The sequence below is a fragment of the Lissotriton vulgaris genome, chromosome 8, assembly GCF_964263255.1.
Source record: "Lissotriton vulgaris chromosome 8, aLisVul1.2, whole genome shotgun sequence".
NCBI lineage: Eukaryota > Metazoa > Chordata > Amphibia > Caudata > Salamandridae > Lissotriton > Lissotriton vulgaris.
In genome coordinates this window covers 149,964,442-149,986,541 of record NC_141696.1, presented here as the reverse complement: position 1 = coordinate 149,986,541, position 22,100 = coordinate 149,964,442, and the positions used below count along the sequence as shown (strand labels likewise).

The 22,100-nt window shown below is 41.9% G+C and overlaps 1 protein-coding gene across 1 annotated transcript in view; it reads right to left on the bottom strand.

Annotated features, from left to right (window-relative positions):
- GDPD5 (glycerophosphodiester phosphodiesterase domain containing 5) overlaps positions 1-22,100 on the bottom strand; it is an 899,605-nt gene that overhangs the window by 149,257 nt on the left and 728,248 nt on the right. Inside the window, exon 8 of the mRNA XM_086933859.1 lies at positions 20,752-20,897. Coding sequence (XP_086789985.1) covers positions 20,752-20,897 — 146 coding nt within the window. The remainder of the gene's footprint in view (positions 1-20,751; positions 20,898-22,100) is intronic.

Sequence of the window (22,100 nt, the reverse complement as noted above, 5' to 3'; positions counted from 1 at the left end):
GTGGAGGTGATAGTCTATGATTTTTCCAGGAAGTTTCAGAAAAGTCCAGGATTATAGATAATTTATTAGTGATACATAGATCAGAAGAGGGGGAAGTTCAGACCTCTTCAAACATGAGTTAGTCTCTCTCATTTTAGTGTCAAGGCAGGTTGTTCCACATGCTAAATCCTGGTGCACGGTACAATCTGCTCCTAAACCATTTCTTCACAGAGCTCCAATGGTTCGGTCATGCTTACAAAGCGTGTGTGCGTTTCAAATTCATTATTAATGGCTTATTAGATTTCAAGTGCACTATGGGTAAGTAACTATCATTATGAAGGTTGATATTGCAGGAAGATTTTGGAAAGATAGTTAGGGTGCAACTGAGCACCAACAGCTTTTGGACCAAGTGCAATATTGGGTCATGTGGTTTGAGGCTCTAAGATGTTTGGAGAGATCATTTTTTGAGAACCCCCTCAAAGGTTATGCAGTATCCAGTGGGTCCAGGGCATAATAAAGTAGATCAGTGCTTTTCAGCAGGGATATCTAGTTATGTAATGATCTGCTTTTCACCACACTGATTCAGAATACAAGATAATGTTTAGATGCACTACCAACTTTTTCACCAAACCTTAAGCCATTTCTTCACTATTAACAATAATATCACTCAAAAGTTTGGATACTCTGTCATTCAGTAGACCTTTAATTACATTTACAAATCTCAGATTTGTTTTAAGAATTAAACCCAAATTGTAACCCGCTTCATTTCATCACCTCATCAATGCAAACCAACGAATCATGCAGCGCCGAGATATCCTTTGGGGTGAGTCTCGTGCTATATTAAATTTAATTAATATAACATGCAGATCAGAGATTTGCTTCATTTCAAATCTCTTGATTTATGTTTATGTTAGGCAGGATTAGTATAATATTTTTCCTGGTTACTGTGTCCGATGGCTCTCAGCCTCAATAAGATGTAGTTGAATTTATCAGAATCGATAGGGCATAGTAATAGCTATGGTAACTGTCCTCTCAGTTTGTGATGAGATCTACGTAAGGGATCATAGATGGACAAACATGTACAGCTTTGCTGTCTTTAACTGAGGCAGGGTAGCTGGAAATGGGCCAGCCATGCCTGAAATTAATTGGCATGAGACACCATTGGACACTCCTAAATAGCCAAAAATTAACGTGTGAAGATAAGTAGGGACACACCTTGTCAGCCCAAATTCCAATGTGTGAACGGAAATTGGGTATGAACAAGGCAAACAATTGTCTAGGTTGTATCACAGGCCTCTGACTGATCTATAAATCGTGAGGCACAGTATGACACATGTGTCCTTAGTTGTTTATCTTAAGAGGTACACAGCAGATGAAGAAGGCAGAGACAGGAAAATGGCCATTAGTTGAATGAATGATGTAACAAGGCTTCAAGATGTTACTTCCTTGCCGACATGCACTTTTGCAATAGAGAGGGAGGGGGCTCTTGGGAAATGGGCTGGACGGTCTTCTCAATGAAAAGAGAAGAAACACTGATAGCGTGAGGCAAACTCTTTTGCTATATGGGGACTAGAGTGTGTGGATTGCAGTCCACACAAAGGCATACCGTGAGGGAGCATGCCATCCGCTACAAAGTGCACTCCATGCATGTAAAAACATCCATCTCAATTTGTCCTGATTCGAGTTAATGTGCAATGAAATGAAGGAATGTGCAACCTAATACAGCCCTGGAATTTGCCTTAATTTCAACATTTCCCTTCCATTTCTAGGTATGGCTTAACATCAGTGTTGCCTGTGAGACCTATTATTAGCATTTTTTTTAAATACACAGAGTGGGCTTTGGTTCCACTCAGGGGATATTTACCTAACACTTCATGCTATTGGCTATTTGGTGTATCAGGACTTAAAGGGGGGAACGTTCCTCCTAATTTTTCGGCATTCACAAATATTGATTTCACTCCTTGACACCCCCCACAAAGGGGGGAAATGAATTCAGTGGAGCAGCATACATAGTGGAGCGGGCAAGCACTCAAAAATCTGCATCAACCCCCTATGGTTGTGAAACACACTAGCTCTGACACAAGGGTAGTGCATAGTTGGAATTTTAGGTGTGCTCCTGCAGGGTCTCCCTTTGTAGTTAGTGGATGCACTGCTATTATGCCAGACCACCCTGGCAGTTCCATCTACTTTTTTTCTTTTTGCACAAATTCAACTTTTATATCCATCTGAGCACCTGCTCAAATTCCAAACCTGCATGAACCAAATTTACAAAAAGCAAGCGATTTCTGGATCTTAGGCGCTGTTTTTGGTCCAATATAATTTAAAACTTGTCATCGTAAAACTAGTTTTGACAAGGTTACCATCCTAGCCAGCTAAACCTCATATTTAATCTGTGATCTCTAACCTCGTGCAAGTCACTACACGCCTCGTTTCATCTTATGCGGGAAAATGAAGTGAGATCGCCCGAAGATAACACATGACATTACCCGCATTATTTATTCAGCAAACACTGATAAATAAGTCATGGAGGCAGAGAGTTGGAACAGCATGAAAAGAACGGAGACTTTTGCCCCCCAGAGGTGCCCCACAAAGAACAGAGCTACGATAAATAAATAAACAGAGTGAGAAGCCTGTGATTTGGCTCTGAATGCGCTGAGATTTATATACAATTGACAAAGGCGTGCTCTTTTGTGTGCAGTCAGGGAGGTGCCCTTTACAAGCACATCAGTGATCCAGATTGGCTTTGACTGGTATAGCCACTCACTGTAAATGCCCATTGTAACATGGCCGCCCCCGAAGTCAACCTCAACAAGGATGGGAAGGTACAAAAGTAAGCTCTGCAGGAGTCTGCAAAGTGAATTGTTGCCTTCTTATAATGCACTGCCAGAAGCATTGTTCTCTGTTCTATAAAGCACTTATTTATTTATTCCCTCAAAATGATTGCAATCGGCTGACAGTGACACTATAGCTTCAAATATATATTATATACACTCTACTAGAATATGAGGGCCCTGGAGTGGTTTGCAATATTTATCACACCCGGGAAAAACCAGACCACCAACCAAGGTTCCAGAACTTAGTTTTACTATAGCTACCTAATTTACCCTAATAATGGTACATAACATGCAGATTTTGATGTTTTCTGAACCAAATCTCGCATGGTCCAGTATTCTATGCACAATTTCTCCCAAGCATATTTCGGTACGTATGACCGTCTAAGAAGTACTTGGGGAAAATTGGGCCAAAGTGCTGTTAATTGCTCGAGGGGCTGTTTTATGAATATGGCGCACTTTCCTGGTTTGCGACACGGCGCACCTATCAAATGGTGCGCCATGCACAAACATAAAAAGTGTGCCGTATTACAATGAAGGTGCGGCCCTGGAGGCAGTGAATTAAGAAGAAGCTGTTTGGAAGCTATTCCATGCGTCACTGTGCAGGTGGCAACCTGCTTGCACTTTTAAGGGGGTATAGCGATACCCTTGCAGACCGGTGCAGTGACTACACAGGTTAGTCCTCTTCCCAAGGAAGCCCTAATGTCCTTAAACTGCCCTTGTCACTCACCTAAACCCCATGGCCCCTACAGTGAGGATTCTATGACTTTATGTGCAATTCTTGTGGGTTCACTCTCAAGCCAATGCTGAAGGCAGAGCTGACTCAAGCTATTGCCAGGGATAGCGTGCCCTGGTTCCCTGATGTGTGCCACCTGGCTCTGTTGGCTACAAGGCCTGAATTATTAACTGTAGGCCCCTCTCCAAGCATGTTGCCCGATAACTTAAGGGACTTTACATTTCTTACGGAAACTTGGCTCAAGGAAGGTTCTAATCTTAACCTCGCCATGACCATTCCACCAGGTTACAGGATTTTGTATGGAGATAAGATGGGAAGCGGGGTTGCCACCATCCTTAGGGATATTTTTAAAACCTCCCTGCACTGGGCCATAATGAGAACTTAGAGGGTCTTATTTTTTGCATTAAAATAACCCCCTCATTCTCCATTTCAGGCTTACTAAGCTACACGCCCCCGTACAGCCCCAATAGCTGCCTATCACAATTATGTGACATTATTGCTCTGTTGTCACTTCAATATGCGAATTTTACTGTTCTGGGGGATTTTAACACATCCACGCAGGCGTCCCCTGCTGCACTCGGGCTTCCCAGCTTATCCAGACTATGGCAGATAGTAACCTGACACAAAATTTCACTGCAGCCACCCACAAAGCCGGCCGTATGTTGCATTACATTTTTCCCAACATTTGGTGTCTCTATGCCAGCACCCCGGTCCGCCTGGTCTGGACAGATCACTTCCTGGTTTCGTTTTTCTTTTAAAGTCCTGAACAATTGCTGAAGACTAGGACAAACCCTGAACTCAAGAGAAGATGGCGGAATGCCACAGTGTTGCCTTTGGTACTCTCTCTTCAACCCTCCCTTTCTTCTTTCTCCGGCAACCCGGACTTCAATGTGGTCCTGTTCAATCAATGGATAATTAAGGCCTTGGACCTTCTAGCTCCTTGAAAAAGTATACAGCTAAAAGATCTAAACATTCTCACCCCTGGCACTCTCCTGCACAGAAAAGCACAGAAAAGCTTATGTAAAAACTTGAGCGTAGCTGGAGGAGGTCTTATGAACCTGAGGCGAAGCGGCTTTACAAAGCGGCTCTCAATACATTCTGTAACCGTTCTCGGAAATCCATGAAAGAGAAGTTCGTGATGTGCCTCAAGGCCGCTGCTAACCCGTATAGGGAGTATTTAAGATTGTCAAGTCTTTCACTTTCCCTGATGGCGCCCGAAGCCTGATCTTTGCACTAAGCTTTCAAATTTCTTTGATGAGAAAATTCAAAAACTGTATGATACGTTCTCTGTTGTTTGCTGTACGGCAGACTCGGTGACTCCCATACCAAGTCAAAAACCTGTTGTCGCCGAGTTTGGCCTAATATTAGAAGGCATCTTTCTTAAGGAACTGTTGAAATGCAAACCAGGCTCACCCAAGGCCCCCTCTCCTTCTCAAATTTTCAGGATGATAGCACACTACGTGAATCCATTTCTCAATAAGATTTGGAATGCATCTTTAAACTCAGGCTTTTTCCCTACTATTTCAAAATGCCCTGTCTACAAAAAACAACACAATGCAGACCCTAGTGTGCTCAGAAATTTCAGGCCCATCTCACTTTGCCAGGCCCAGCAAAGATCTTGGAGAAGTTAAATCAGCAACTTTTATCTGTCATAGACACAAATGGCCTGCTCCATGACTCAATCAGGCTTTTGTGCAAGTTTCAGCACCGAACTACATTATTGGAAGTGTCAGTGTCGGTTAGAGAAATATTGGACGGCGTCCCCTGTGTTTGTTTTACTGGATTTATCAGCAGCGTTCGACACAGTGCCTCACCCTACCCTGCTGAACAGATACAGCCAACTTGGTTTTCAGGGTACAGTCTTGTCCTGGATACAATTCTTTCTGGAGGACCGTTTTCAGTGGGTTTTTATCTGCCCTTTTTCTTTCTCCCCCAAACACCTGGTTTGAGGGGTACTACAGGGTTCTGCCCTGAGCCCTCTGCTTTTTAACCTCTACATGGCCCCACCTGCCACCCTCATCAAATCCTGGGGAGGTGAAAGTGGTCTCCTGAGCAAATGAAACACAACTGTTGTTCTCTTTCAGGGAGCACTCTGAATGAAGCAGCTCTCCTTAAATTTCAAGAGTGCTTGAAAGGCGTAGACAATTGGATGAAGTCAAACTTTTTAAAACTTAACATGGATAAAACAGAGGTCCTCTACTTCAGCCTGCAGACAACCCCCCGCTCAAACCTTTGGTGGCCTAAACAAGTTGGCCCCCCCCCATCGCCTGCTTCCTTGGCGAGGAACTGTTTGATTCGGACCTTTCTTTCATGACACTAATAAAACAGATCTCTTCGATCTGCTTCCCGAAGCTTAGATCCGACAGGCAGATGCTGCACGGGTTCCGGAGGGAACCCATAAAAATGTGGTCCATCCACTCATGAGGTCACGCCTTGATAATGAAAACACACAGAGAAAGTGCCTAACCCTCAAAGTTGCTTCAAAAGCCTTCTTAGTGTGAGAAAAGATAAACAAAAATGTATACGTTTATCTTGGCAATTATTTATGCCTTTTATTTTGATACTTATTTGTAATTTTTGATGTTTTAATTCATCAAGAAAGACACATCATCCTTATCACAGGATACCACATTATTACAACATATTTACAAACAACAACAGTGAATTTGTGCATTATCAAACTTATAACTAAATCATACAAGTGTTAAATACATTTCAAAAACAAAGAAAACAGAATGTCACGAACATTTCTTATCAACATGTTTCTTATAAAGTATGAGATCTTTCATATACAGTTGCCCAATAAACACAAAATCCTGACAACTGAAAAAGCCTTATTCACAATGAATCCTGACAACTGAAAAAGCCTTATTCACAATGAATAAGGCTTTTTCAGTTGTCAGGATTTTGTGTCCCAGAGGTGCTCACAGTGGCCACACACACCCATTGCGTCCCCTTACACAATGTATAATATGGGCTCAGGTTTGTTAAAATCAGCATAATTTATAATTCTGATCTTTGGACCATATTCGCACAGGTAAATTTACATGCAAAGATCTCCACACGTTGAATCTCCATTTAAAACTAGGAGGAGATTTCCTCATGGACAGATTTCACAAAAGGCATGAGACCTCCACTTACATTTACGGCCCTATTCACAATAGGCATGAGACCTCCACTTACATTTACAGCCCTATTCACAAAAGCCATTTTGCAACTCACAAACCTCTCTCCGAGAGATCTCCAACTCACCCTCTCCTAACTTTTTCCATAAGAAGATCTCCACACAGAGAACTGTTGATGTTTGTAGTGAATGTTGGATGGCCAAGAAAGAGTGGTGGGAAAATGTGGAATTATACCTACAAAGGGGGGGGGGGGGGGGGCATTTATGGAAAATAAATGAGGGGTTTAGGAAGACATGTGCAAGAATGAAAACAAACAAATGAGCAAGAAAATTCCCATTTACAAAGTACACACCTACATTTCCTTCTGTAGTAACACTAGCAAAAGAGGCTTAAAGATACGCCATCTCCACCTTGGGGCTAGTCATTCACCATATGTGGTCAACCAGCAGAAGTAAACCGCACTCCCATAAAAACATTGGTGGCAGAAAAGTACACTAATATGTAGGAAAATACATAAATTAAAACAAATTAAATAATGTTAAAATCAAAGTGTAATTTAAATAATTCTGACATATTGAAATAAAAAATCAAATGTTATTTTTAATATATATAATAACACTTTAACAAAATATATTTTAAATGATACCTACATTTTTTAAAACGTTTAAGTAGTAACTAAAAGATTGCATAACTTACAACCAAGATTGTGACAAATTCAACAGAAATGATACTGCAAGACGTGGTGTAATTAAAAAAAGAAGAAAAAAAAGAAAGAACTTGACTTGTAAAATATATTAGTCATTAGCACAGGTGTGTTCTCTTGTTACTCTAGTAGTCCATGGTGAATAGCTGATAAGGAAATACGTTTTGCTATTTTTGATATAAAAAAGCAATATTTATTTTCATTTTAAAATGTATTTTTCTATACTTCCCTATTATCTTTTCTTTAGACATTTCCAACCCTGTGGTAAAGGTCTCCACAAACAGCTGTAATGTGTCTAACTTAACCATCACAAGATCAGTTGTAGGAATCTTAACTCCCTCATTTTAAAGGGTGGACATGCACTCATCAAAATCTAGGTGGAGATCTATGCACAGAAATGGTGAATTACATCCAAAATGAAACCTACAACTAGATGTAGATATAGATCTCAACAGACGCCACATGAACACTGACCTTTGTAAATAGGGCCACTTGATTTACAAGTCTCCACTCTCTAAAATGAGGAGATAGAAACTCCTATGACCAAAGTTATGAGCATAAAGTTACTAAAAGTAATGTTCTACCTGTTTGTGCAGACCTCCATGTGGAAAGTATTAGTTAAAAATTAAACGTTAGTAAAAAAAAAAAATCTGATTTCATCTAGGGCTGTCACATTATAAAGACTCAACCGCTTAAATATTTTAAATCACATTTAATTGTGCTTTAAATTTCTATATATTAATAACATTAACGGCCCACCTCAGTGAATTTTGTGCATTACAAGCCTGGTTGCATGTTATGTTTTTTATGTTAATATTTTGTATTTAAGTTAGCATTTTAATTAAATTAAAATGTAGTTTAATGTGTACAAAATATTTTTAAATTCAATACAACTTTTTTTATTCAAATATATACTAACAATGATGATACTTAAACATATCAAGACACATTCTGAAGCAACTGACTAATTATCTGCAAAACACAGAGTGCATAGCTACCCGCGGGCATCCCGGCGCTGATAGTGCGGCACTGAAATATCAGAAGAGTTATTTTTTTATTAATTTTTATTCCTCTATTGAAGGGCAGTCTTCTGAAATAGTCATTTTAATTTTTTTATTTATAAAGTTTTATATAGCGCAAACTTGATCCCGAAGGATATCAGAGTGCTTTACAATTTGAGGCAAAGGTAACATTGGGAATCTAATGGGCATTGAATCAACTAGAACAAACATAACAGCTCAATATAACCTGAGTGCACGAGTAGGAATGGGTTATGCGATGGAGCATAGAGATATAATGGGAGTACATACAATAATCATATACAGGAATAATAACCAGTACCCAGAACAATAATTGAAACAAGAGTCAAATGGGGAGTCTAAAAAGCATTGAATCAAATGTTGAACATCTAACAGATCATTTATACACCTGGGTGAACGAAGAATGTGATAGACGATGGAGCATAATGACTCTAGCATGGAGCATGATTCTATTCACATTAACTATAAAAATTCAAGACATAAAAAGCACAACCGCTCCTAAGGTGACACTCCTTTCTGCATGCCCAAAACCCCAGACCTCTACTCCTTTGAACAACAAAGCTTCTTTCAACATTCCAACAGCATTACAGCAAAACAATGCGTAGAGCAGTGGTCATCACTGCCCCCCACCTGTATCATTGCACAGCACCTGACTCAAATGCAACATGAAGTTGTATGCCTGATGAAGCAGCAATTGTTTCTCTACATTGTGTCCCTCCCTCTGCCCCCGCTCCCCTCTCCCTCTCTCCAAGTGTTGCACACACTGCAACCTCAGTGATGCCTCTAGTTTGCTCCCTACTCTGGCCCGCCTACTACCGGGCACACTCTGCGGCCTCAGTCAGCGATGATGTTTCCCAGCCCTCTGAGAGTGTTGACCGGATTAGTTTAGGAAGTGCATTGCTGGCAGCGCTCTTAAATGTAATGCTGCCCAGTTGCAACAAACCTAATATGCACTCCTTATTGGGAATTCTATGCGCTTGTGCCACTTCTATCAGGGCTGATCACCAATTCTCTTAGAACTTTGTTGTGACCTAACTAGGGTGTGTTTCTTAGGCTGGTAAAAGTACCCATTCCCAAATTAATAACCAACTTTATGACATGCTCACAGCAGCAATTCCAACTAAGAAAAAAAGTTCAAAAACATTGAATATAACATTTTAGAAGAACACCACACATACATACAACACAGCACAGACATACCACATAGCAGGGTATCATCAGGTTCACAACATTGCTAACCATTAGGAAACAACGCACACATCTTCCAAATGAACTCCTTTGACAGAACACCACACATACATTAGGCACATCTTTGCCAAATATTTGTCTACCATAGTATTCACTCTTTCCCTGGACAAGCCACAACACCCCTTCACAACAGAACATATTAAATATAGCACATTAAACCTAACTCCTAAAACTCATCGAACACATTGCACACATTGGCTTGAGAAAAGCTGCCATGCCCCCATCAACCTTTCTATCTACCTACAGTTACATCACTTATGTTCTATATGCTGAACAATCTTCATGCCAAATAACCACGGTAATACCCAACTCATATGGAAACACCTCTGGACAGACACATTGAAATCTGTAGCTCTCTGACAGGTCAGCAATTAAGAGATGCATATTGGGAACATTAAATGTTTTGAGCATTTTCCGGAAGGGAAGTAGCTGATTTACAGAGCTTAAAGAGATGGGGAGACTGGTCCACAGCCTAACCGCATTAGATGAAAAAGAGCGCCCGCCAAATCTTTCCCTTCTAACTTTGGCCAGATGTGCATAAGGGAATCACAAAGTTCTTAGAGGGCAGTAGGAGGAGAGCAGGGAATGGGAAATCAATGGTCCTTTATCTGAGAGCTCCCTGTGAGTAATGCAGAGGGATTTATATTTGATCTTACCAGCCACAGTAGCCAATGAAGGGAGTTTAGAGCTAGTCGGTGGATTGGTGGAACAGCAACCAGGGCCACAATTCTGTACCACAGGTAGTCTCCTTGTTGTAGCCTTAGGGGCTCCCAAGTAAAGGGAGTTACCATAGTCTAGGTGGGAGAGAAAAGGACCCTGGACTACCAGGCTCTTTGAGGTAAAAGGCAGAAAAGGAAGTCTTTCCGGAGCATCCTAAGCATGCCGTAGCAAGTGGCTGCAAGCTTCACTGCCTGATAGTCAAACTTGAAAGATTTATCCAGCTACATGCCAAGGCTCTTAATGGCGGCTTTTGGGGCGGAGGAGAACCTTGTCTGCTCGGCCAATCCAAGCACAGACTCCGGTTCAGATTGTTGCAGGGGAGCATAAGCTCAGTATTATCTCCATTCAGTTTGAGACAGGAGCATTCCATCCCTTTAGCCACCTTACCAAGACAGGAGCCTAGAGAGGAAGGTCTCCCATTCTTTGAATCCAATTGGCTACCATTTGTGTCTTTCAAGAATCCTGGGATAGTAAGGAAGAGATGGACTCTGTGGCTGACAGGTTACTGAAGAGGTTTCCTGTCAAGAGCAGGTCTTCTAGGCGAAAGGTGAAGAGTCTTCTTGGTGCATAGAAATGGCATACTATCTCCAGCAACAAAAGCAAGTCACCAGAGTAAAAATGTGTGTCTAGAATTGCTCCAGAAATGAATTGCTCAGACAGAGCATGCGCTGACTTTTGTAAGGCATCTTGTTTACTAACAGGAGGTTTACAGCCCACCCATTGCTTGCGACTAGTTGGTTGCATTGTCCCTTTAATTTCTGTTCATCTCTTTGGTCAGAGTGCACCAGCTTGTACTCCTCTTCATTTGCTTGGCCCTACCCTGGAACAGGGCCATATTCAAGTGAGGCTCACACTATTATCTGGAAAACATTTAATGCTGTTTCAGTGGAAAAAACAAAAAGGGATCCCTTTATAATGCATACATGTCAGACAACTGTATGTGCGGTGACTATTTACTTGTAAAATGGTCCTTCATGCATTGCAGTGCATGCACCACTCGACTGGAGCCCAGAAGATAGCAAACAGACAATTCCATTAGGTGAGAGAAAGAGTACTTCTGTGGTCATGACCAGATGACTGAGATTATGAACAGAACACATTCATTTACTGCAGTCTGGGAATTTCTTGCTATTCATGAATTTATGGATGTTAGTATTTCAGGGTGCAGGAATCTTAGTAACTTGATAACTAAAGAAAACTTAAACCAATATTTCCTCAGGTGGATCGAAGAAAGTATTAACAATAGAAATTGGGGACGGGTAGAGGAAAGTTAAAGACATGACCTAAGGAATATTTTATGACAAGACCGAAGGAATGTTTTGTGCATGATAAAGTAACAAAGCCTTTGAAAGCTTGCCACTAGTTCAAAAAAGGTATTTTGAGTTTGCAATACCACACTGTAAGCATGTTTATGGAATAGAGGCTTCATGATAAGTGTAGGTTTAATTAACATAAATTAGTGAGTACTCGAATATGATTCTACATTAGCACATATATTGTTTGAAAAAACCCAAATACTTTTACTTTAGAAACATTGGTTGTATTTGCAAACAGTTTAAACATACAGTGTAAGAATATTTATGCTTTGCCTAGGGTTTAAGTAATTCTGGTTTTGAGATTAGGATGGATGTAAATCTAGGCATTACACTTGATACATATGCCCACCAAAGTAGATCCCACGTTTAATGTGAAAAAAGTGCCATTTACCAATACAAAAAATATTATGATTCACAAAACATGAACCTAAATTACTCTTTAGTCACACATAAAATAGCACCAGGATGGAGTGATTTTATATGCAAGTAAATCATAGGGGCAGGTTCTATGGTGTACACATTTGAAAATACATTTACATAGTTTACAACCCTAAAAATGGTGGCAGGTTCTGTACTGTGAACGGCAATGGTAAATATGATCCCAGAGTGGAACATTGAAGGAAACAACCCCAAAACTGTTGGGACAATAGGGGAAGTGCTTTCTGCACAAGACAAAATACTATCCACATATAGAAACAAAAAAAGGTCTTTGGTTGCATTTACACACTAGCTACATTTCTGTACGGGTAAATATTTTGCACATTGAGTGCACTTCAGAGAATGTGCAACAGTCACAGGTTCCTAGAAGTACTTCTGGAATTATTTACAATTTCTCAAAAATATCAGATGTTTTCTGCAAACATCATAAAGTCTATAAAATAAATTTGTTTTTAGATTTGGGCCCACTATTTCAAATTGCTGGAAAAGTAAGGGTCTTTTTTAGAGCTTGGCAGACAAGGTACTTCATCAAAAATGTGGTCTCCACCAAACTCTAAAATACGGCATTAAGGGCCTCATTACAATGACGGACGGACCACCACAGATAGGCCGTCGGTGGCGGTCTTCCCAACAGACAGGCCATTTGTTTGACTGCCGCATTTCAATGCAGGCGGTCGGACCACAGAGGTTGGGGGGAAGGCTGCCCCCTCCAACAGGATTCAAGATCCTTTCGGACCGGGGGTCAGAATCCTATCCCTATAATCGGTGCGTGTGCAGGAACTGCCGTAGGGATTAGGATGTTCCTTTTTAACTGCCTTTTCATGGTGGTTCCTCTGCCATGAAAAGGCAGATGGAAACAGACTTTGGGGTTCCAAGCAGGGCTCCCGTGGGCCACTGCTAAGTGGTCCTGGGGGCACATGTAGTGCTCTTCACACATCCATTCACTGTGTGCCGGGCACAACTTGGTGCCTGGCACAAGGTATATGGATGTGCACAAAGTGCTTTTTCAACTGCGGCTTGTGCTGCAGCCCATTTTCTGGGCCACAGCACAAGCCGCAGTAGAAAGAAGCACTTTCTGAATGGCGAACTAGCGGTTTCATCATAATAGGGTGAGTAGGACCGCCGACTCATTGTCGGTATTGAGCGGCGGTCCAACCGGCTGCCATCGTAATTCCGTCCAAGTGTGGTACTGAGGAAGTGTCCGACAGGACTTAGAATCATCATAAAAGTTTTCAACGACAAGCCCGCTCTAACAGGCCTGTAGAAAAATAACAATATGGATCTGACGCAGCACGCTAATTACCAAACGCTCCTTGGCGCCATCTCGCCACGAGCAGAGGCCACGCCCCTTTTGAGGCCATGCCCCCCAGCCGACTCCTACTTAAAGACGCCGATTCAGGGCGCCGGGTAGAAGCATAGAGTTGTGCTCCTGAGGCAGAAGCCCGGAGCGAGCCACACCTTTTAAAAAATTGTTTTGTCACAGAATAACTTGTGTATTTTAAACCACTTACTTCTTGGGAAACTAGCTGTCAGATGCAGCGGAGCCAGCGCTGACGCAGCACGCTAATTACCAAACACTCCTTGGCGCCATCTCGCCACGAGCAGAGGCTACGCCCCTTTTGAGGCCACGCCCCCCCAGCCGACTCCTACTTAAAGACGCCGATTCAGGGCACCGGGTAGAAGCATAGAGTTGTGCTCCTGAGGCGGAAGCCGGGAGCGAGCCACACCTTTTAAAAAATTGTTCTGTCACAGAATAACTTGTGTATTTTAAACCACTTACTTCTTGGGAAACTAGCTGTCAGATGCAGCGGAGCCAGCGCTGACGCAGCACGCTAATTACCAAACACTCCTTGGCGCCATCTCGCCACGAGCAGAGGCCACGCCCCTTTTGAAGCCACGCCCTCACGGTCCACAACCTCGAAGTGGTATAAATCATGTACATATTCCGGTCGCGCAGCGGGCGAGCGCAGCGGGCGCGACGTTTGCGCGCCTAAGGCAAGCCCATCCGCGACCAACCGGGGCCAGGGGCCATCCCCCCTGTTCAGCCATCATGCCAGACCATCACCTACCATTCGCAGCTCCTGCACCAATTAAACCAGACAGTTGGGTCACCTTGTTTACACACATGGGACCCCTCTATCCAACATTCCGCTTGTAATCAGTGTGGATTTCATTTCTCCCACAGTGTAAAGAAACCCACATCATTTTCTATGGTGCTGCATAACTGCCGCTCACTCCCCAAACACTCCACGGAAATCTCCCTATTGTTGGAGGAGACAAGCCCAGACGTTCTTTTTGCCACAGAAACATGGCTACAGGAACACTCTGAACCTGACCTGGTACAAGCACTTCCACCTGGTTATCAAATACTCCGCCTTGACCGCAAAAAAGGCTTTGGCGGTGGTCTAGCAGTAATCTATAAATCAGATTACGTTGTCACTAGCACCCCCGTAAATCTCCCGGACTGTGAATGTCTTCCTTTTTTTATACAATTCAGCGCCACACATACCTTTTCAGGTATGCTCATATACCATCCGCCAGGACCACAAGGGCAGTTTCTTCCGGATCTTGCCTCGATAGCGGCAAGTCTCGCAGTTAGCTCTGCCAATTTTACAATCTTGGGTGACCTTAACATCCTGGATGACCCAAACGACTCTATAGCCAGAGAACTATCCTCAAGCTTAATTGCCCTCGAATTACACCAACGTGTTACTGGGCCCACCCACCTAAAAGGACATCTTTTAGACCCCGTCTTCAGCAACTCTAAAAACCTTCACGTTGCAAATCCTTCCCCCCTTCCCTGGTCTGACCACTTCCTCATCCCGCTCACTTGGACCCTGCCCCTTCACCTCCCCACCAAACCCCGACGACTCAACGATCACGCAATTGGTCTAAACTCCCTTTATCTGAGTGGCAGGATCTCTTACAAGGCACCAAACCCATCAACACATCTACCCCCACTCAAGATAATGAGAACTATAACAAATGGATCACCAGCTCCCTAGATATAGTATTACCACTAAAAAATTCCCATCCTAAGCGGGGCAATCCTACAGCCCCGTGGTATATGAGTGATCTACGAGAGGCCAAACGTGTCTGTAAACGACTTGAGAGAAAATGGCGCCTCAGTTACCTCCCAGCAGACAAAACGGCAATTAAAAACTACAAAGTAGATATTCATCTAGCTCAGGCGAAATATTTTGAACTTAAGATCCAGAAGGCAGCGTCCAAACCTGGGGAGATCTATCAGATAGCCAAATCCCTTTTGCAACTTCCAGAGGCCCCAAAGCATCATAATAACACTCAGACCCATTGTGAGGTAATAGCTGAGTTTTTTTACCAGAAGATAGAAACCATCAACTCTTCTTTTCCCCACCCTGTTACTCTGCCCACAGACTCCGTCAACATAGGCTGCACGACAGCTCCCCCTTATGTTCTCAACAGCTCTCCCCCATTAGAACTTATTAACCTGGAAAAACTCATGGGACAGGTTAAATCAGGATCACCTATCGACCCAGCTCCTTCCAGTACTCTCACCCAGATAACCCATCAGATCTCGCCCACCATCCAAGACCTGCTCAACTCCTCCCTCCATACTTGTATTGTTCCACCTCCATGGAAAAGAGCAATGGTCAAAGCTTTATTAAAAAAAACCAGTCTCGATCAATCTAACCCCGCTAACTATCGACCCATCTCTCTCCTGCCATGGCTTAGTAAACTTCTCGTGAAGCATGTTAACACCGTTCTCACTGACTTCCTGGAAGTCAATAACATACTAGACCTCTCTCAGACCGGCTTCAGGCCCCGTCATGGTACGGAGACTGCATTGATTACGGTGACGGAGGAGGCAAGAAGGATCTTGGACGATGGCGGGTCCACGGCCATCGTCCTACTCGACCTAAGTGCCGCCTTCGACACTGTCAATCATATCTTACTCCATCGTCTTGACAAAATAGGAGTGTCAGGCACAGCACTCAATTGGATGAGGTCTTTTCTCACAGACAGATCCATCCAAGTCTTTGAGAGGGATTTCACCTCTGCCAGTAGACCCCTCAATTGTGGAGTGCCTCAGGGCTCCTCCCTGAGCCCTACCCTTTTTAACCCCTTCCCCGCGGATGACAAAGCCAGCTCGTCATGGGCGTTACCTGCGCTGCGCGGATGACGAGCTGGCTTTGTCACGTTACGCGGGATTTTTAAAAATGCCGCGCACAGCGGGAAAAGCCGCCGCGGCGAAGCGGTTAATGTCTACCTACGCCCCCTAGCTGATGTCGTCCGCGCATTTGGTGTGAAGATCGTCACTTATGCGGACGACACGCAGCTAGTGGTAGCACTGGACCCCCCCCTGAACTCTCATCACAGTTTACACAAATGCCTGGAAGCCGTCGCTGCTTGGATGTCTGGCTCTTGTCTTAAACTCAACGGGGACAAAACAGAGATAATGCTCCTTGGAAATAACATCGCGAAATCCATTGATCCTATATGGCCCCTCTGTTTAGGAAGACCCCCGCAACCCAAGGAGCAAATCAAGAGCCTAGGCATCTGGCTCGACCATACTCTAACCTTCAACTATCAAGCTACCAAGCTTGCTGCCACCTGCTTCGGGCTGATGAGACTACTCCGTAAAATTCTTCCTCTCCTTCCGTTCCATTCAAGACGGATTATGGTTCAAGGATTGATCCTCTCCCGTCTCGACTGTGGAAACGCCCTATATCTTGGGGCCCCACAATCTACACTTAACAAACTCCAGGTCATTCAAAATTGTGCGGCAAGAATTCTCCTGGATATTCCTCGCCGAACCTCAGTCAGAGCCAGACTGAGGGACCTTCACTGGCTCCCGGTGAGATCCAGAATCGAATTTAAGAGCATGTGCATCGCACACCGCTCCTACTGGGGAACAGGCCCCTCTATCAATTCCCCACTGGTGAAAGCCTACCAGCCTTCTCGTTCACTCAGATCCGCGACCTCCCACCTCGCCTCAGTACCACGCATTAGGAAGGCCAGGTGTGGAGGCCGCTCGCTCTCTTACAACCTAGCCAGGATTTGGAACTCCCTTCCCCTCCCTATCAGATCAGAACCTAACCTTCTCACTTTCCGTAAACTACTTAAAACTTGGCTTTTCAGCAAAACTTCGGCTTACATTCTTCATTCAGCTTCACCTATTCCAGCCTCTCCGGCTCAACTCAATTTCTTCACAGCGCTGGGACGCCCCTGGGTAGCCAACGCGCTTTACAAATCCTCATTCATTCCATTCCATTCCATTCCATCTCACATGACTTCCAGTAATAAAACGCATGCAGCTCAGGAAGGGAGAAAGTTTGTTGGAGAGTGCAAAAAGGCTCATTCAGCAAGAGTTCTTATCTTTGGAGCAACTACCATTCCTAAACTTATTACCATAGAATAATGAGGCCACAGTGCTCCAACGAGGTTAGGTCATAGAATATTCTATTTAAGTTGAAGGTAAGAGGAAGACTAGAAAAGAAAGTGAACACCACTTAAAAAGACACTCACCAGCACGCATTAACAACACATTAACAACAGTCCTTCTAAAACAGTCATACATTAGCATAATAGAGGGCAACTACTACAACAATTTTCACAAGGACTTTCTTCCCATTGCACCTTTCTTGACCCGGTCAGCCCCTGCCTCACTCCTGGTGCTAGGGGACTCAGAACTACAAGGATCCTTCTGTAAATGGAAATACTCAAGAAGTCCCACTTTCTGATTCTTGTGGGAGATCTCTAAAACATCACTGGCAGGTGATTTACTTGGCACACCTAATAAAACTCACTCAGAGTGTTTTCTTTTTTTCCGTCCACGCTACAAATGGAGGAGCATACTTTTGGATGAGAAGCAAACTTTTCCCACGTGCCCACCATCTTCATGTTTCCAAAATGTACCATCCTACTTCACTCAACTACCATAGTCTAATCTTAAATCATTGCTTGACCAACTAAACCTTGATATACCTTAATAGGAAGCGCAATTCTTATAAAGTGACCTACCCGTATACCATGTATCCCCACATTCCATTTCGCATCATAATTTTGTTTCATCCGCAGCTGTTTAAGTAACACCAATTTACACCCTTTCTCTCTGTTAAATGTAAAACTTAGTGATATCTTCATCAATCACCACAGGTACACCTGGTTATCTGCATTTTTACTCTTACTAGAGTTTTTAATACAGAATAGTGAAGTTATGGTGCAACAAAGAGGGATGTTCATGGAATGCTCTACATATGCCACGGGTAAAAGAAAAACAACCATACAGAAATTAAATATAAGATGACACTAATTTGCCCACACACATACAGACTCACACAAACATCCTTACGAGAGCTAACAAACGGCATTAGAATAGAACAAAGTGGTTTTGTATGCAATACGATGAATAAGGAAATGGTAAAATAATAATTTCTATGAGGCAATGAAATCTATATTGTGCTTACTATTATAGAGATTTATATGGATTCAAGGTTAAAGAAAGTAGATCGAATCACTTGGACACCGCACCAAAAGAAAAAACTGCACACATGCGAGGAGCCCACTTGAGCTGCTATTTTCTAACAGTGATGAGAGAGACATAAAAGCTAAAGATCTAACACCAATTGTTCAAGGGCTAACCTAAGACATGATGGCGAAGAAAAAATCCCATAAGAAATCAGACCACAACCCCTCGTCTTCAAAGACCTTCCTTACACCAGAGGATTAACTTCACAATGTTGTGCACTAATTTAATACCCAAGTCACAAAATCAGATCTGAAAAGGCACTTCATCTCCTAACCCAGATGCAAAGCCCAGAAATACAGAGGAAAAACCAACAGAGTTGAAGGATCACAACTCTTCAACAATCTCAGCCCCATGTATGAAAACAAGTCCATCATCAGGTCATCTTTGGGAACGCTGCCATCTCCTATAATTAGGGACTGGGACCCAAGAGTCAACAATCCAAGGACCCCTTCTCATCTTCATCAGGCTTGAAATCAGGTATGTATTCAGTATAGTACTCCCAACCTGTGGACATTTGCAAATATATTCTTTGGACTGAGGAACCAAGCACTGCAAGGGGACCTTAGTGGACATGTTGCTGCTTTACAAAACACCTAACTATATAACCTACTTGCTCTAGCATCACCCAAACCCCACAAAATTATAACCAAGATACAGTAAAACTAATTTGGTCCAATCCCTTTCTAAACCTGCGACTCACTCTGTTCTTTTTCCGAAAATTGTCTTCAAACAATAGTTAACATGTGACGCTTTCTGGTTTCTTTTTGCAACTTGGAGCCGGGATTCATCTTAATATAAAGCTGAGAATCTTCCAATGTTCATATAATAACAATTTAGAAATGAAGGAGTTCTGACATATGGCATGTGAAAACAAAGCAGACGGTGGTGATGATCTGAATTTCAGTCACACATAATTGGCTTTCCACAGATAATTAGACAGTACAACACAACACATGGCATTGGATGAGCGCCTTAATTGGCACAGTGATTTCCCTGTAAACTGGATCAGATCACACATGAGCAAGCTTTATAAAGAGAACACATTAACAGCTGAGGTTATAGTCAACATTTTCAATTATTCCTTTAGTCACACAATGTACCTACAATGAGTCATTTGCATCCATCTACTGCAGCCTTGAAATAAAATATGCCACCTTCTGTGTAGAATTTGAGCTTAACAATCACTGCAAATGTAATAAAGCCCACGGTTCACTTATTGCAATGCACTGTTACTGCACCACCAATACTCACCTTGAAAAACATTCCAGAAATATATATTTTTATACATTTCTTGTGTTTAAGTTACTTCCCAACAGCCTATGCCGATTTGTTTTCATTTTCTCCTGCAGTTTATTTCTCAGTTAGTTTGGCTACACCAGTGAAGCCTAAATTGTATTACATTTGAAGGTATGTCTATGCAGCTACTAGCTTTCAATTTATTAAATTGTGAAATACAGACATCTTTAGCACATTTATCTATACTGTTTAACGTAATAAAACACATTGCTATGAAAATTGAACTTGATTTAGAGGTCACCAAAGTTTCATACTTCAGACTTAAAGTTGGATGCAGGTGTCAAAGTTGCCATTTTTCATAGTTTACAGAGTTGCTCATCATCACCCAACTTCAATAACTAAGATACATTTTCGCACACAAAAAAATTCTGCTACAAACCAATATTTATCAATGTTTTACCACTATTTGCTTAACTTTTTTAAACTTTGCCAACTGTGTGAAGTTCACGAAGACTAAGGTTTACAAATATATTTCCAAAATAAACCCTTTGCAACTTCACACTTTATTATCTATATTTCTTAAAAACTACTAACATTATCCTCAAAGAATGATTAAAAGAACAGGGTGTGTTTTGCTTTATATCATATCACAGTGGAGAAAATGCCCAGTGAAGAAACATAACACAACATTTTACTTTACATTGGTATGTACATTATTACATTTGGCTTTGGCCGATTGCCATTCTTACATTTTTATTTAACAAATGTGATAGCATAAATATGATTTTTAATTTTATATGTACATTATTTATCTAGTAGTGTGCAACAGTAAATTATGATGAAATCAGAACAAAGAAAAGATTCTTACCATTGGAGCTCCTCGATGGCCAATGATCTTTGGTCTTGGACCTAGATCGTTCTTCTCCATGATGCATGGGGAGGAGATGGTCAGAGGAACCAGGAAAAGTGCAACTACTACTGCTACATATGTAATGAATATAAAAACCTGAAACACTGTAAAGAAACAAGTAATAGTGTCAGGCAACAAAATAAGGGTGCAGATAGCTACATTAATTAAGAAAAAAAGGATATTCTTACAGAATAAATTGTTTACCGCAAAAATAATGCTTATTGAACTATGCCTATACAATTCAATGGGTAGTGAACTACTATTCTTGAACCTGTATAGCATTAGTAAGTAAAGCAACCAGTGAAAAGATGACTCTAAAGAAAACAAAAAAAGACAACAGAATACTTACATGTAAACAAATCCCCAGGCAATAATCTACCCCAAATGCACTAGCGCTAGAGTTAGAACAGTAATTTCACTAGTAAGACAATAAGTGAGTCTGGTTGGGATCTGAGTATTTATACCATTTCAATATATTTTTTAGGTTGATAAATCGGTAAGGTGAATAGTTATACATGCTTTAGTGTTTATATTGAATTCTTATAATGTATATATGTTGATGTCTATATCAGATGTAAAACCAGTTAGTACTCTGCACAAGATGAATGAATACCTTTCCTAAATATAATTGTTGTTTTATACTTTGAAACTGATACACTAGTTCAGCTGAGAGAAATAACCATTCTCATGGGCTAAATGTAGGTCCTTAAGATGTATTTCCCTAATAAAAGCCAGTAGTGTGGTTTTCTACACCATTATCAAGAAGTTCATTAAAAAAAAATGCTTAAATGACTGTTCCACTAATCGCCACCCAAAATCTGACGTTGTGATACATTTCATAGGCATGAGCAGAAGATGCGCTTTCACGTTCATCCTTTGGCAGATTTCTATAGAATAAATGATTTTTAAGTGTTGGACCAATTAAAAGTGTTTTTGTATGCTGTATAAATAGCCATACAGCTCCCGGACTACTCATTTACAACAGAATAACCATCTAGGCTTAGAGACTACAACTGAGTAGAGAAACAAGTGAAAGAAAAACCTGGGTCTACGCTTGTCTGTTCGAGTTTTTGGATCGGAAGTAAAGACGAGTTTGGAGCTATATATATCACTCCCCCCTGAAACCAGGCTCATCACCTCTACCATACTTTTCAAGAGAGAAGTAAAAGCGATCCTCATGGCTAAATACACTTGAACCACTACTAGGGAAAAACTACAAAGACTCGATACTCATCTGTACTACTTGTTCGAACCCTCTGTATTATTATTTTGACTTTGAAATTGATTTACTTGATTGTCTTATGTTA